A 12667-nucleotide genomic window follows, 5' to 3' on the forward strand; every position below is an offset into this window, starting at 1 on the left:
GAGCTTAAGGCCGCTATTGAAGCATCCTGGGCCTCCATAACATCTCAGCAGTGTCACAGGCTGATTGCCTCCATGCCACGCCGCATTGAAGCAGTCATTTCTGCCAAAGGATTCCCGACCAAGTATTGAGTGCATAACTGAACATTATTATTTGATGGTTTTTTTTGTTTGTTATTAAAAAACACTTTTATTTGATTGGATGGGTGAAATATGCTAATTTATTGAGACGGGTTTTTTGGGTTATCAGGAGTTGTATGCCAAAATCATCAGTATTAAAACAATAAAAGACCTGACAAATTTCAGTTGGTGGATAATGAATCTATAATATATGAAAGTTTAATTGTAATCATTACATTATGGTAAATAATGAAATTTAACACTATATGCTAATTTTTTGAGAAGGACCTGTATTATGGTCCACTACTTGTAAAAAAAGCAGGGATCCAACAATTCTATCCTTTACATTAATGTTCGTTGAAACAGCAATAATGAAAATATCTAGACTAGATTCAGCAGCTGATTAACCGTCTCGATGGTGCTCACCAGGCAATAGTCCACATAGTAATGTAAGGAGAAAATGGGGCCCTCACCATCAGGTGTTAGAATGAGCTTTATTTTGCGGTTCCAAACAAAGATTGTGGAGACCATATGGCTGATAGCGGCTTTACGTGACTAGAGAAACCGCTGTTGGCCACATTGTCTCCACAATCTCTGGAACTGCAAATATAGCTTATGTTAAAGAGCAGTGGCGAGTGCCCCATTTTTTCGTTACTTTGCTCATTTTCAAGGTCTTTACCAAGTGGGCATTGCTCACAGGGTAATTATACTGAGCAGCCTAAAGACATGCCCCCAAAGAACCCTGTTAGCCATGCCCCATAGATAAAGACCATAGAAATTAACACTAAATCAATAGGTCTAAAGCTCTGGGACCGTAAGGATGATTTAAACCAAGCAAAAAACGGATTATTTAGAGGAACAGCGAGATAAAATTAGAGCAAAAACTGCCAACTTTTGTTCTGGCGACAGGACCCCTTTAAACTAATTATCTGGGTCGGAGATCCCAGTTTCATATAAACTATTAGGGCACTCTTCTTTAATTTGGCAAAACACTTTATTCAGCACCTACATTAGTTAGCCGAAGCACAGGGCGATTTAGCGCTTTATGGATATGTGCACTCTTTTTTTAAATGCTTTTTCAGAATTTCCAAGCAGAATCCACCTAAAATGAGGTTATGCACATATATATAGTCTTGCACCTATGCAGGATTTGCCTCTTCATAAGTCTTAATAGCAGATACTTATTACAGAAGCTCTCCACTAGTCTCTTATCCCGTAATATCACACCGGATCTGTTGTAATTGGAGTATTGACTGATGGGCCGCCAACAAGGTGTTCAGTGCTGGGTGAAGATCGGGCATTTGGTAGCCCGTTAATTACACCTCTCTTGACCTAATTACAGTAGACTGAGAGTGATGGTGATGGGATTAGACACATCTCGGTGACTAGTGGAGGTGATCTGCATAGATATACAATGATATTAAAATGTGAATTTTGTTACATAGGTTTTTAGAATATGGACCTGCTAGGAGCCACATATGGTACAGGTGCTAAAGTGGAAAATCCCTCGTTCACTTTAAGGGGAATCTTTCAGCAGGCTTTAGTTATTTAGTCTGAGAGAAGCATAATGCAGGAGAGCCTGATGCCAATGATGTGTTACTTGCTCAACATCTTACTGTAGTTTCAATACAATCAGTGTTTTATCAGCAGGAGATTATAACTAGAAGCCTATGTGTTGTTTGCCAGGCAGTCCAGCGAATCTGTGTAACCCCACCCCCATTACTGATTGGCAGTTGCTGACTATGCGCAGTGTATACAGGAAGCAGCCAATCAGGGGTGTGGGCGGTGTTATACACAGCCCAGCTTTCTGATCATTGGCATATCAACAACAGAGAAAAATTGGATTACTTGGGCTGAAAGGTGGCAGATGAGGTTTAACAATGATAAATGTAAGGTTATACACATGGGAAGAAGGAATCAATATCACCATTACACACTGAATGGGAAACCACTGTGTAAATCTGACAGGGAGAAGGACTTGGGGATCCTAGTTAATGATAAACTTACCTGGAGCAGCCAGTGCCAGGCAGCAGCTGCCAAGGCAAACAGGATCATGGGGTGCATTAAAAGAGGTCTGGATACACATGATGAGAGCATTATACTGCCTCTGTACAAATCCCTAGTTAGACCGCACATGGAGTACTGTGTCCAGTTTTGGTCACCGGTGCTCAGGAAGGATATAATGGAACTAGAGAGAGTACAAAGGAGGGCAACAAAATTAATAAAGGGGATGGGAGAACTACAATACCCAGATAGATTAGCGAAATTAGGATTATTTAGTCTAGAAAAAAGACGACTGAGGGGCGATCTAATAACCATGTATAAGTATATAAGGGGACAATACAAATATCTTGCTGAGGATCTGTTTATACCAAGGAAGGTGACGGGCACAAGGGGGCATTCTTTGCGTCTGGAGGAGAGAAGGTTTTTCCACCAACATAGAAGAGGATTCTTTACTGTTAGGGCAGTGAGAATCTGGAATTGCTTGCCTGAGGAGGTGGTGATGGCGAACTCAGTCGAGGGGTTCAAGAGAGGCCTGGATGTCTTCCTGGAGCAGAACAATATTGTATCATACAATTAGGTTCTGTAGAAGGACGTAGATCTGGGGATTTATTATGATGGAATATAGGCTGAACTGGATGGACAAATGTCTTTTTTCGGCCTTACTAACTATGTTACGATGTTACTATGTTACTATTATATACAAGCTACTCAAAGCAGCCCAGTAAGTGATACATGACTAGAATCAGGTTCTCTGTCCCTACATAATGCTGCTCTCAGATTCTAAACATGTACATCACTGTGAAGATTCATTCATCTGCCCCATATGAAGCGACACAGCTACAGAGCCGGCTGCATACACATATTTCTTAACCGTGACGTACATACATGGCAGTGTGGGTGAAGGGGTTAGAGAGGCTGTGTGACCTACAGGGCTATGTGATTAGTGGCTACTGTTAGTTAGGGCAGACTCCCTTTAATGTAGTGAGAAAATGCTTATACAATACTAGATTGTGGCCCGATTCTAATGCATCGGGTATTCTAGAATATGCATGTCCCCGTAGTATATGGACAATGATGATTCCAGAATTTGCGGCAGACTGTGCCCGTCGCTGATTGGTCGAGGCAACCTTTATGACATCATCGTCGCCATGGCAACAATTATGACATCATCGTCGCTGTGCCCGTTGCTGATTGGTCGAGGCCTGGCGGCCTCGACCAATCAGAGAGCCGGGATTTCCAGGACAGACAGACAGACAGACAGACAGACAGACAGACAGACGGAAAAACCCTTAGGCAATTATATATATAGATAGCTGTTAAAGAATAAGCCCATTAGTTTACTTCTTGGGAGAATCTGTTCAACATGTGTTGCCATATACTGGCTTATTTTGTGCTGCTGCATGCATGAAGCATAAATGTGCATTTACTTTTTAGTCACCCTAGGGGACTTTAACCTGCGATAATTTAGCTCCCATAGTCACCATCTTGGTACCCCTCTGAAGTTAAGCTTTAAGAACGGAGACCATAATTTATACCATAATTTATACTATATGCCACAGTACCACAACATACAGTGGGCACGGAAAGTATTCAGGGCCCTTTAAATTTTTCACTCTTTGTTTCATTGCAGCCATTTGGTAAATTCAAAAAAGTTCATTTTTTTCTCATTAATGTACATTCTGAACCCCATCTTGACTTAAAAAAAACAGAAATGTAGTAATTTTTGCAAATTTATTTAAAAAGAAAAACTGAAATATCACATGGTCATAAGTATTCAGGCCCGTTGCTTAGTATTGAGTAGAAGCAGCCTTTTGAGCTACTACAGCCATGAGTCTTCTTGGGAATAATGCAACAAGTTTTTCACACCTGGATTTGGGGATACTCTAAAATTCTTCCTTGCAGATCCTCTCCAGTTCTGTCAGGTTGGATGGTGAACGTTGGAGGTCAGAAAAATATTTAGAATTGAGTCCTCAGTGGTTGATACCTTTTAATGGCTAACTGAAAAGATGGTAACAAATTGCAAGCTTTCGAGACTACACGTTGGAGGACAGCCATTTTCAGGTCTCTCCAGAGATGCTCAATTGGGTTTAGGTCAGGGCTCTAGGTGGACCGGTCAAGAATGGTCACAGAGTTGTTCTGAAGCCACTCCTTTGTTATTTTAGTTGTGTGTTTAGGGTCATTATCTTGTTGGAAAGTGAATCTTCAGCCAAGTCTGAGGTCCAGAGCACTCTGGGAGAGGTTTTCATCCAGGATATCTCTGTACTTGGCTGCATTCATGTTTCCTTCAATGACAACCAGTCGTCCTGTCCCTGCAGATGAAAAACACCCCATAGCATGATGCTGCCACCACCATGTTTCACTGTTGGGATTGTATTGGGCAGGTGATTATTATTATTATTTATTCATCTAGCACCATTGATTCCATGGTGCTGTATATGAGAAGGGGTTACATACAAATTACAGATATCAGACTGATACAGAGGGGTGAGGACCCTGCCCTTTGCGAGCTTACATTGTGCAGGAAGGTGGGGAAAGAGACAATAGGTTGAGGATTGCAGCAGCTCCTTTGTTGATGAGGCAGTAGCTCCGACAGTGGTGAGGAGGCAGTGGGGTCAGTGCAGGCTGTAGGCTTTCCTGAAGAGGTGGGTTTTCAGGTTCCGTCTGAAGGATCCGAATGTGGTTGATAGTCAGACGTGTTGGGGCAAAGAATTCCAGAGGATGGGGGATATTCTGGAGAAGTCTTGGAGGTGGTTGGGTGAGGAGCGAATAAGTGTGGAGGAGAGAAGGAGGTCTTAGGAGGACCAGAGATTACATGAGGGAAGATATCGGGAGATTAGTTCAAAGATATATGGAGGAGACAGGTTATGGATGGCTTTGTAGGTCAGTATTAGTAATTTGAACTAGAAACACTGAGGGAATGGGATCCAGTGAAGATATTTGCAGAGGATGGAAGCAGAGGAGTAGCGAGGAAAGAGATGAATTAGTCGGGCAGCAGAGTTAAGGATGGACTGGAGAGGTGCAAGGTGTTAGCAGGGAGGCCGCATTCATGTTTCCTTCAATGACAACCAGTCGTCCTGTCCCTGCAGATGAAAAACACCCCATAGCATGATGCTGCCACCACCATGTTTCACTGTTGGGATTGTATTGGGCAGGTGATTATTATTATATTATTATTACTCACGGGGGGAGCGCGGCTGATCACGACCGGGTGTCAGCTGACAAAAAACTATTTTTTTGCAATAAAAAGCATCTTTTAGTGTGTGACAGCTGCCAAACATAAAAACCCGCTATAAAAACCCGCTATAAATAGTAAATCAACCCCCCCGTTATCACTGCCTTAGTTAGGGAAAAATAATAAAATTTAAAAAAAATGTATTTATTTCCATTTTCCCATTAGGGTTAGGGTTGGGGCTAAAGTTAGGGTTGGGATTAAAAACATCAGGTTTCAGACAACCCAGAAAAGGCGACTCCTTTAATAAGTCTTAATTAAACCATACTTATGTCAATCCCCATTCCAGTGATGCCATTGTCCCCTGTAAGAGAATTGAAATAATAAACAGCCTTATACCTCACCTGTCCACTGAGGAGATAATCGATTTGTCCTGCGACAGGTCTAGCTCAGCTATATCTATATGGCAGGCTGCATTGTGGCATGACGCGACTGTACAGTCTGTCATCCAGCAGAGACACTGAGCAGCATCTGCTACCAATCCTCAGTGTCTCGCGGTGAACTGTAACCTGTCTGACGTCACCGCGAGCATGAGAATGTTCTCACGCTCGCGGTGCCGTCAGACAGGTCCTGTGAGTTCACAGCCAATGAACTCCCTTCACCTAACTGATGTCAACGCAAGCGCTGTTAGAAATTTTTCCACCACGCTCATGCTGACGTCAGTTAGGTGAAGATTGAATAAAGGAGTCTGTGTCCTACTATTCTGGATTGAAATCTGAACTTTTTTTCACTGTGTTGGGTCCAAGCCCTTGTCCTGTTAGTTATGGGATTTAACATCCTGGCCTAACCCCTTCATGATCAGGCATTTTTTTTATTTTTTGTGCTTCTGTTTTGTTCTCCTCTACTTTCTAGAGCCATAGCTTTTAGATTTTTCCGTCAATGTATGCAAATAAGGGCTTGATGCAGTTTTCAATGGCCAGTCATTTAACCATACGTACTGGAAAATGGAAACAAAAATTGTAAGTGTGGTGAAATGGGAAAAAACACCACTATTCTGTCATTGTTTTTTGGGTTTTGTTTTTACCACTTCCATTGTCCAGCAAAAATCAAATGGGAATACAATTTCTCGGGTTAATTCAAGTATGGTGATACCATACATACTGTATTTTTGGAATATAAGACGCATAGAACCATAAGACGCACCCCAAATATTGGGGTGGAAAATAGGAGAAAAAAGCTTTTTATAAGATGGGGGTCCATCTTATTGTCCGAATTTAAGGTATCTTACCTGAGGGACTGCGGTGGTAGAGCGGGGTCACAAGAGGCATGGTCCGATGCTGCGGGTCTGGTGTTGGCGCTAAGGCAGAGCATGGAGCAGGGTCCCTTCCTCAGGATACCAGCGGCAGAAATGTGGCGCACCGCAGCCCTGTGCCCATGGTGAGCAGAGCCAAGTGCATCACCAGTTTCTCAGCGGCCATCTCCCTGAGGTCACGCATTCGCAGATTGAGATCTCGGCTTCAGGAAAATGGCTGCTGAGATCTCAATCTGCGCACGCGTGGCCTCCAGCGGCCCACGGCTTCAGAATGATGGCCACAGGGAAACCAACGATGTTCTCCACACCGCCCACCACCAATACCGAGCCTCAGCATCGCCACACCTCTGCCTCTGTCGGTTCCCTGAGGAAGGGACACTGCTACACCACTGCCGCAACTCCCCGGTAAGCATGCGTTTGGACTATAAGACGCACCCTCCATTTTCATCCCAAATGTTTTTGGGAAAAAGTATGTCTTATAGTCCGAAATATACGGTATATTGTTTTTATTTTTTTTTTTTACTTAAGTATTGAAAAAAAACATTGCCTTGTGTTGCCATTTTCTGAGACGCATATCTTTTTATTTTTCTGTCGATAGAACTATCTTGGCTTGATGTTATTATCGTGACAATCCCAACATTTCTCTTGATTCCATTTTAGGCTACATACACAATGTTTTGATCGCTTTTCATTCTATTTTTAAGGGTGATTTGGCAGTAACCCCCAAAAAGCAATGTTTAGATTTTGTCTATTTATGTATGTTTTCATAGATCAGAATCTCATGGATGTGACATTAATAAATATGCTTATGTTGTTTTATTTTGTTCTTTATTATTAAAAGCGGGTGATTTGAAATTTTTACATATTTTCTTTTAGATTTTTTTAAAACTTTTTTTTTTAGTAAAACGCTTGCATTTGTCTTCGGAGGGTAGAGCGAATTGAGGACATTGCAGGCTGCAGCATCTCATATCAGGAGTGAAGACGCAGTACCAGATCGTCAAGACTCTTATCTTTTATGTAGCTCAGTAAGTCAGAAAAGTGCACGCATTGCACAGCAGTACACTGGCGACAGAAGATAAAAGAGGTGGCGTAATGGTGTTGGCAGTGGGTGACTTTGGGCAGTCCACACAGGACAGTGGAGAAGAGCCCCAAATATGGCTCTGTCCCACTGTATCTAGGATGACTGGGACCTATAAGTGTCTATAGGGCATGCTCACCTGCTTTACATTTTGTGTAGTGCTTTCTTTTTGGCTACCTTTTAGATAAGCTCTCTTAGGAGAAAGCTGTAGTCTGTGACTACAGCTGAGCTACAGTGCCTAGAGGGAGTCTGCAGTAGTCTGAGACTCACCTCCTGCTCGGTTAGGTTTAGGCCCCAGCTTGTTCCCTCTTTTGCAGCTCTGATTAGATACTTTGTATAAACCCAAGTCTATCACAGGCTTCCCAGCAGAAAGTGTTTCCATCACAGCCCAATTACCACATTTATGCTGTGGCAAATAAGGCTCAGTATGGGGGAACCTGGATTTTCACTTTAAGCCCTCATTCACACATCAGTATTTTTGCATCAGTATTTGTAAGCCAAGACCAGGGGTGGAACTTGCAGAAAAAAACTAGAATTGAAAGACTTCTATGTTTTGGAGACAGCCCCCTGGTTTTGGCATACAAAATACCGATGACACACTGATAAAGCCTTTAGTAATGGTTTGACAGTTCCAGCACCTGTAATGCTCAAGGCAAACGCTGTCTAAACAGGGTACTAATATGGTAGCAAGCTGAGATAGCAGCTTAGGTTTTGCAAAGGTAGAAATATTTACCCACCAATGTCCATATCATAAAGCTGGCACTTCCTAATACATACTCACTACCTTCGGTCTAACATAACAGACAGCCGAAACTAAGAGATCCAGGATAAGATTAAAATAAGGCTTTATTACGGAACAAAAATTATATCCAGTGCCATAGTGCATAAGCACCTTAACAAGAAATGGGAGGCCAAGTAGTATATATTGCTAAAAGCATATGATGCAAGGTAGTAAATGCAGAGTCACACATTAATCCGGTATTAATCCACTTCAGCTGCCGAAGCATGCATATATAGCGTAACCATTACAGACATGTGCAAAACCAGAAAACAGTGCAATATCTACCTGCGGCTGACCCAGTGTCCCACCTCACCCCAACGCGAGTTTCGCAGCAGGCTTCTTCCAGGAAACTCCTAACAAATACTTGTCATTTTTCACGTATGTATTGCAGGTCCATGATGATTTGGTCATTTAGTGCACACCAATAGGGATGAATAAAGTAAACTTTTTATGAACTATTTGTTGCCAGTATTATTCGTACATACCAACAATTACACATTCATCAAACTCTTCTCATTCATTTCATAAACCAGGCATGTTTTCCTTATTATGGGTCTGAGGAGCGAGTGAAAAATGTGAAATCAAGAATAGGATCAATTAGTCATTTCCTAAAGTACTAGAGCCAAGCTTTATCCACCCAGATGAGGATATTAAAAGGAATTTCTGAATTGTTCCTTGTCTTCCTGAATTGGTTTTGAAAAAATGACAGCCTGGAGCAAAGACAGGAAAAAATTCTAAATGCAACTTCTTGGGAGAGTTAATAGAGGCTCTGAGTCTAAGGTTGTTTTTGAACTACAAGTCTCAGCATTTTTTAGACTATTCTTCAATAATCACAGGTCATCTTAGGCTGTGTTCACACGCTGCGGATTTTGCTGCGGACCTGCAGCGGATTTGGCCGCTGTGGATCCGCAGCAGTTTTCCCAAAGTTTACAGTACAATGTAAACCTATGGAAAAAAAAAAACGCTGTGCACATGCTGCGGAAAAAGCCGCGCGGAAATGCTGCGGATTATTTTCCGCAGCATGTCAATTGTTTGTGCGGATTCCGCAGCGGGTTTCAATCAGCACCAATAGGAAAGTGCTGGTGAAAACCCGCAGAAGAATCCGCAGAACAAACTGCAAGAAAATCCGCAGTGAAAACCGGAGTGGTTTTGCACTGCGGATTTTCCAAATCCGCTGCGGAAAAATCCGCAAGAAAATCTGCAGCGTGGGCACATACCCTTATCATATCTTACTAAGATTAGGGCTGGTCAGAATTTTAATGTGAAGACAATTAGGCTGAATTGCCTTTTAATCATCCTCAAATTTTAAAAGGTTTTCTCATCTATGTAAGATGGTAGAACTCATTTACCAGATGTGAGATGGGAAGAAAAACTCTTGAAAGAGCAATTAAAGTATTTATAAAAAAACTTCTCAAAACTCATGTTCTCACCTAGTATAAATGCTGTGTTTTTTCTGCTGAGCTTTTTTGTGCTGAAAATCTGCTCCATTTATCTGTGCAAGGCTGTGTATGCTTTTATGGGGAGCCTATAAAAGTGCAGAATCCCAACTTTTCTCTACTAACAAAAATGCGTTGAATAAAGCAGCTTGAAATCTGTACCAAAAATGCATAATAAAAGAAAAACACGACAAAAAAGCAATAATCAGAAAAATTGATATTGTGTATTTGCGGTGCATAAAAAGCAGCAGAATAAAAAAATCAAAACGCTGTGTGTGAACAATCCCTTAAATGCTGTTCTCACATGTACAGTATGGTTAAGTTCACACTGGGCGTTTTGGCTGTGTTTTTTTTAATACTTTTTTTATGCTAATTTTCAGCTGCTTTTTACAGTACCAGCTATGTCTATGAGACTTCAGAAATCTCATACACATTTTGCTTTTTTTTTGTCATCAGTATTTTGTAATTTGCATGGTTTTTTGGACGTAGAGCATGTCACTTCTTTCAGAGTTTTTCACCCATTGAATTAAATGCAAAAGAAACGCATAAAAAAGCACCGAAAACGCACCAAACATGCAGCAAAACCTTCTTTCTTGCCAAGCACTCAGGTTTTGCTGCAGAAAAAAAAACCACAGCAAAAACGTCCAGTGTGAACTTAGCCTATCTGTTTTGTATACATGCAGGAAAACTCTCTTAGGCTACGTTCACATTTGCGTTGTTGGGCGCAGCGTCATCGACGGATACCGATGCATGCATCATGCGCCGGTATGCGTTGTAATGCGTTTTACGCCGCATGCGTCATTTTGACGCACAAGACAGGGTGCAGACGACGCTACTTGTAGCGTTTTTCCTGCGCCGAATTTCCTGATCTTTACTATCTTATGACAACGCATGCGTCACAAAACGCTGCGTTGTGTTTATGCGTTGTGGGTTGCGTCGCCGACGCTGCGCCCAACAACGCAAATGTGAACGTAGCCTTACATATGGCACAAATGTATGCACCTGTATGATACCCATTCATTCACCTTATAATAAAAATGAGCCTTGCAGGATGCATGCTTTTAAAGGCAGTGAAAATATATGTTATGTGCCGTACGCCAGCCCACTGTCCCCTATAGTCACTATCAGCGCCTACATTAGGAGCATTGTTGGCGTAGACCATGACCAGAGGGAATAACAGCTTAGCCACAGCGACATGTGCTTACCGGGACAGGCCTGCGTATAGTCGTGGCAGCAGTCCTTGGTTGATGTGCACACTTGATCACAGAAGCAAGTCCCATATTCCCTGTCCATCCTCCAGCCCTTGCTGACACATGTCAGATCTCTGCCTTTGCAGCACTTTCTCGCCTCCATACAGCCACCTTCGGCCATGCCACCGAGTCCCAGCAATCCCATCAAACACACCCAAGTGCAGTATCTTCTCCTGTGCTGATCCATTACTGCGCTGTAATGTGTTCAGCAGGTAAAGCGAGGCCACTTCGGATTTAGATGATGGACCCTGATGACATGGTGGCTGCACGTCTCCGGGCGTCCGGGAAAGATGCTGTACGTGTCACGCACACTCTGTGGACCGTCACTGGTTAAATAAGTTTGGATATATGACCATGTGGCAATGTGACGAATTCTACAGATTATCCAAATATGAGCAGAATAAATGTGCAAACTGGGGAGAGCGGATTCGGATCTCCAGAGCACTGCTGGCAGGTGAAGAAGTGTCCCCACACAGTGACAGCCAGCAGTGAGGGTTGTGTGGAGAGCTGTGTCCCTCCCAGGCTTCTCACTGGGTGGAATGTGAGTTTCGCCTCCTCCCCGAGCAGAGTGGAGGATGATATGTGTACAAGTATGCAATCACTAGTGGTAGGCGATGTACATGGAGCCTGCACCCACTAGTCCTACTGTCCATTAATAAAGAACCTTCCTCATCTGTGAGCCATAACCTATCGCAAGCAATAATTCAAAAACAAATTTTGCAGATGCAGCTGCTTTCTTACTGTGTTGATTTCTAAACAATGCAATACTGTGATCTTTCCTAAGGATGGGCAACCTCTGACCCACAGCTGTTCTAATACGTGGACGAACCCTTTCATACGCCAACAGAAATCCTCTTTTAAAGGGAAACTATTGGACTTATATATTTTGTAAATTGTTTATTCAGATGGAGTGGAAATTCCATATTTTAGTCCTGTTTCAGTCTGATTTAAAGTTTTCCAAGTTAATCAAATTTTCTTTTTGTAGCATGTCAAATCTTAACAGTGTGTAGCATGGTCATAGGTATCCGATATGGCTATGGTTGCCAGTTTGGGTAGTCTTCATGTGACCGCGAATAAGCGATTTACTTGCGGTCTTGTGCCAACTGGATTCTTCTCCTAATTCTCTCTCTTTTTTTTTAGAGATTCTTTCAAAAGGTACATAGTGCTCAATGTCCAGAGAGTGAATAGAAGGATCTGGTGATCACATAACCGTTGGGGGTCTGCCAAGCATAGCACAACTGCTGGGTCCACGCAGACCCTGGTCAGTTCTGCCTGTGACTTCTGACATTACAGGGAGCTGTTTTTCTGAGTATCTCTGTCTCCTATAGATGCAGCCATTAAATCAGAAGTAATAAGTAAAGGAATAGAATATGCTCCCTAGTATAGATGAGTGGGTCACTTCTCGCAACGTCGGGCCACAGATTAGGTCAGTGCTCTCTGGCCGTGGACAGGAGCTGCTTGAATTTCCTTAGCCTAAGGAATCCCAGGCTTGGCTTATGATTTTGCCGGACTGGTCATTA

General features: G+C 42.5%; 1 protein-coding gene across 1 annotated transcript in view; it reads right to left on the minus strand.

The window, feature by feature from the left end:
• The window catches only part of SBSPON (somatomedin B and thrombospondin type 1 domain containing), a 41891-nt gene extending 30264 nt beyond the window's left edge, over window positions 1-11627 (minus strand). The window contains exon 1 of the mRNA XM_069731480.1: window positions 11103-11627. Coding sequence (XP_069587581.1) covers window positions 11103-11334 — 232 coding nt within the window. The 5' untranslated portion in view covers window positions 11335-11627. The remainder of the gene's footprint in view (window positions 1-11102) is intronic.
• Window positions 11628-12667: the final 1040 nt, after the last annotated feature.

The sequence above is a fragment of the Ranitomeya imitator genome, chromosome 6 (assembly GCF_032444005.1).
Source record: "Ranitomeya imitator isolate aRanImi1 chromosome 6, aRanImi1.pri, whole genome shotgun sequence".
In the NCBI taxonomy this organism is placed as follows: domain Eukaryota; kingdom Metazoa; phylum Chordata; class Amphibia; order Anura; family Dendrobatidae; genus Ranitomeya; species Ranitomeya imitator.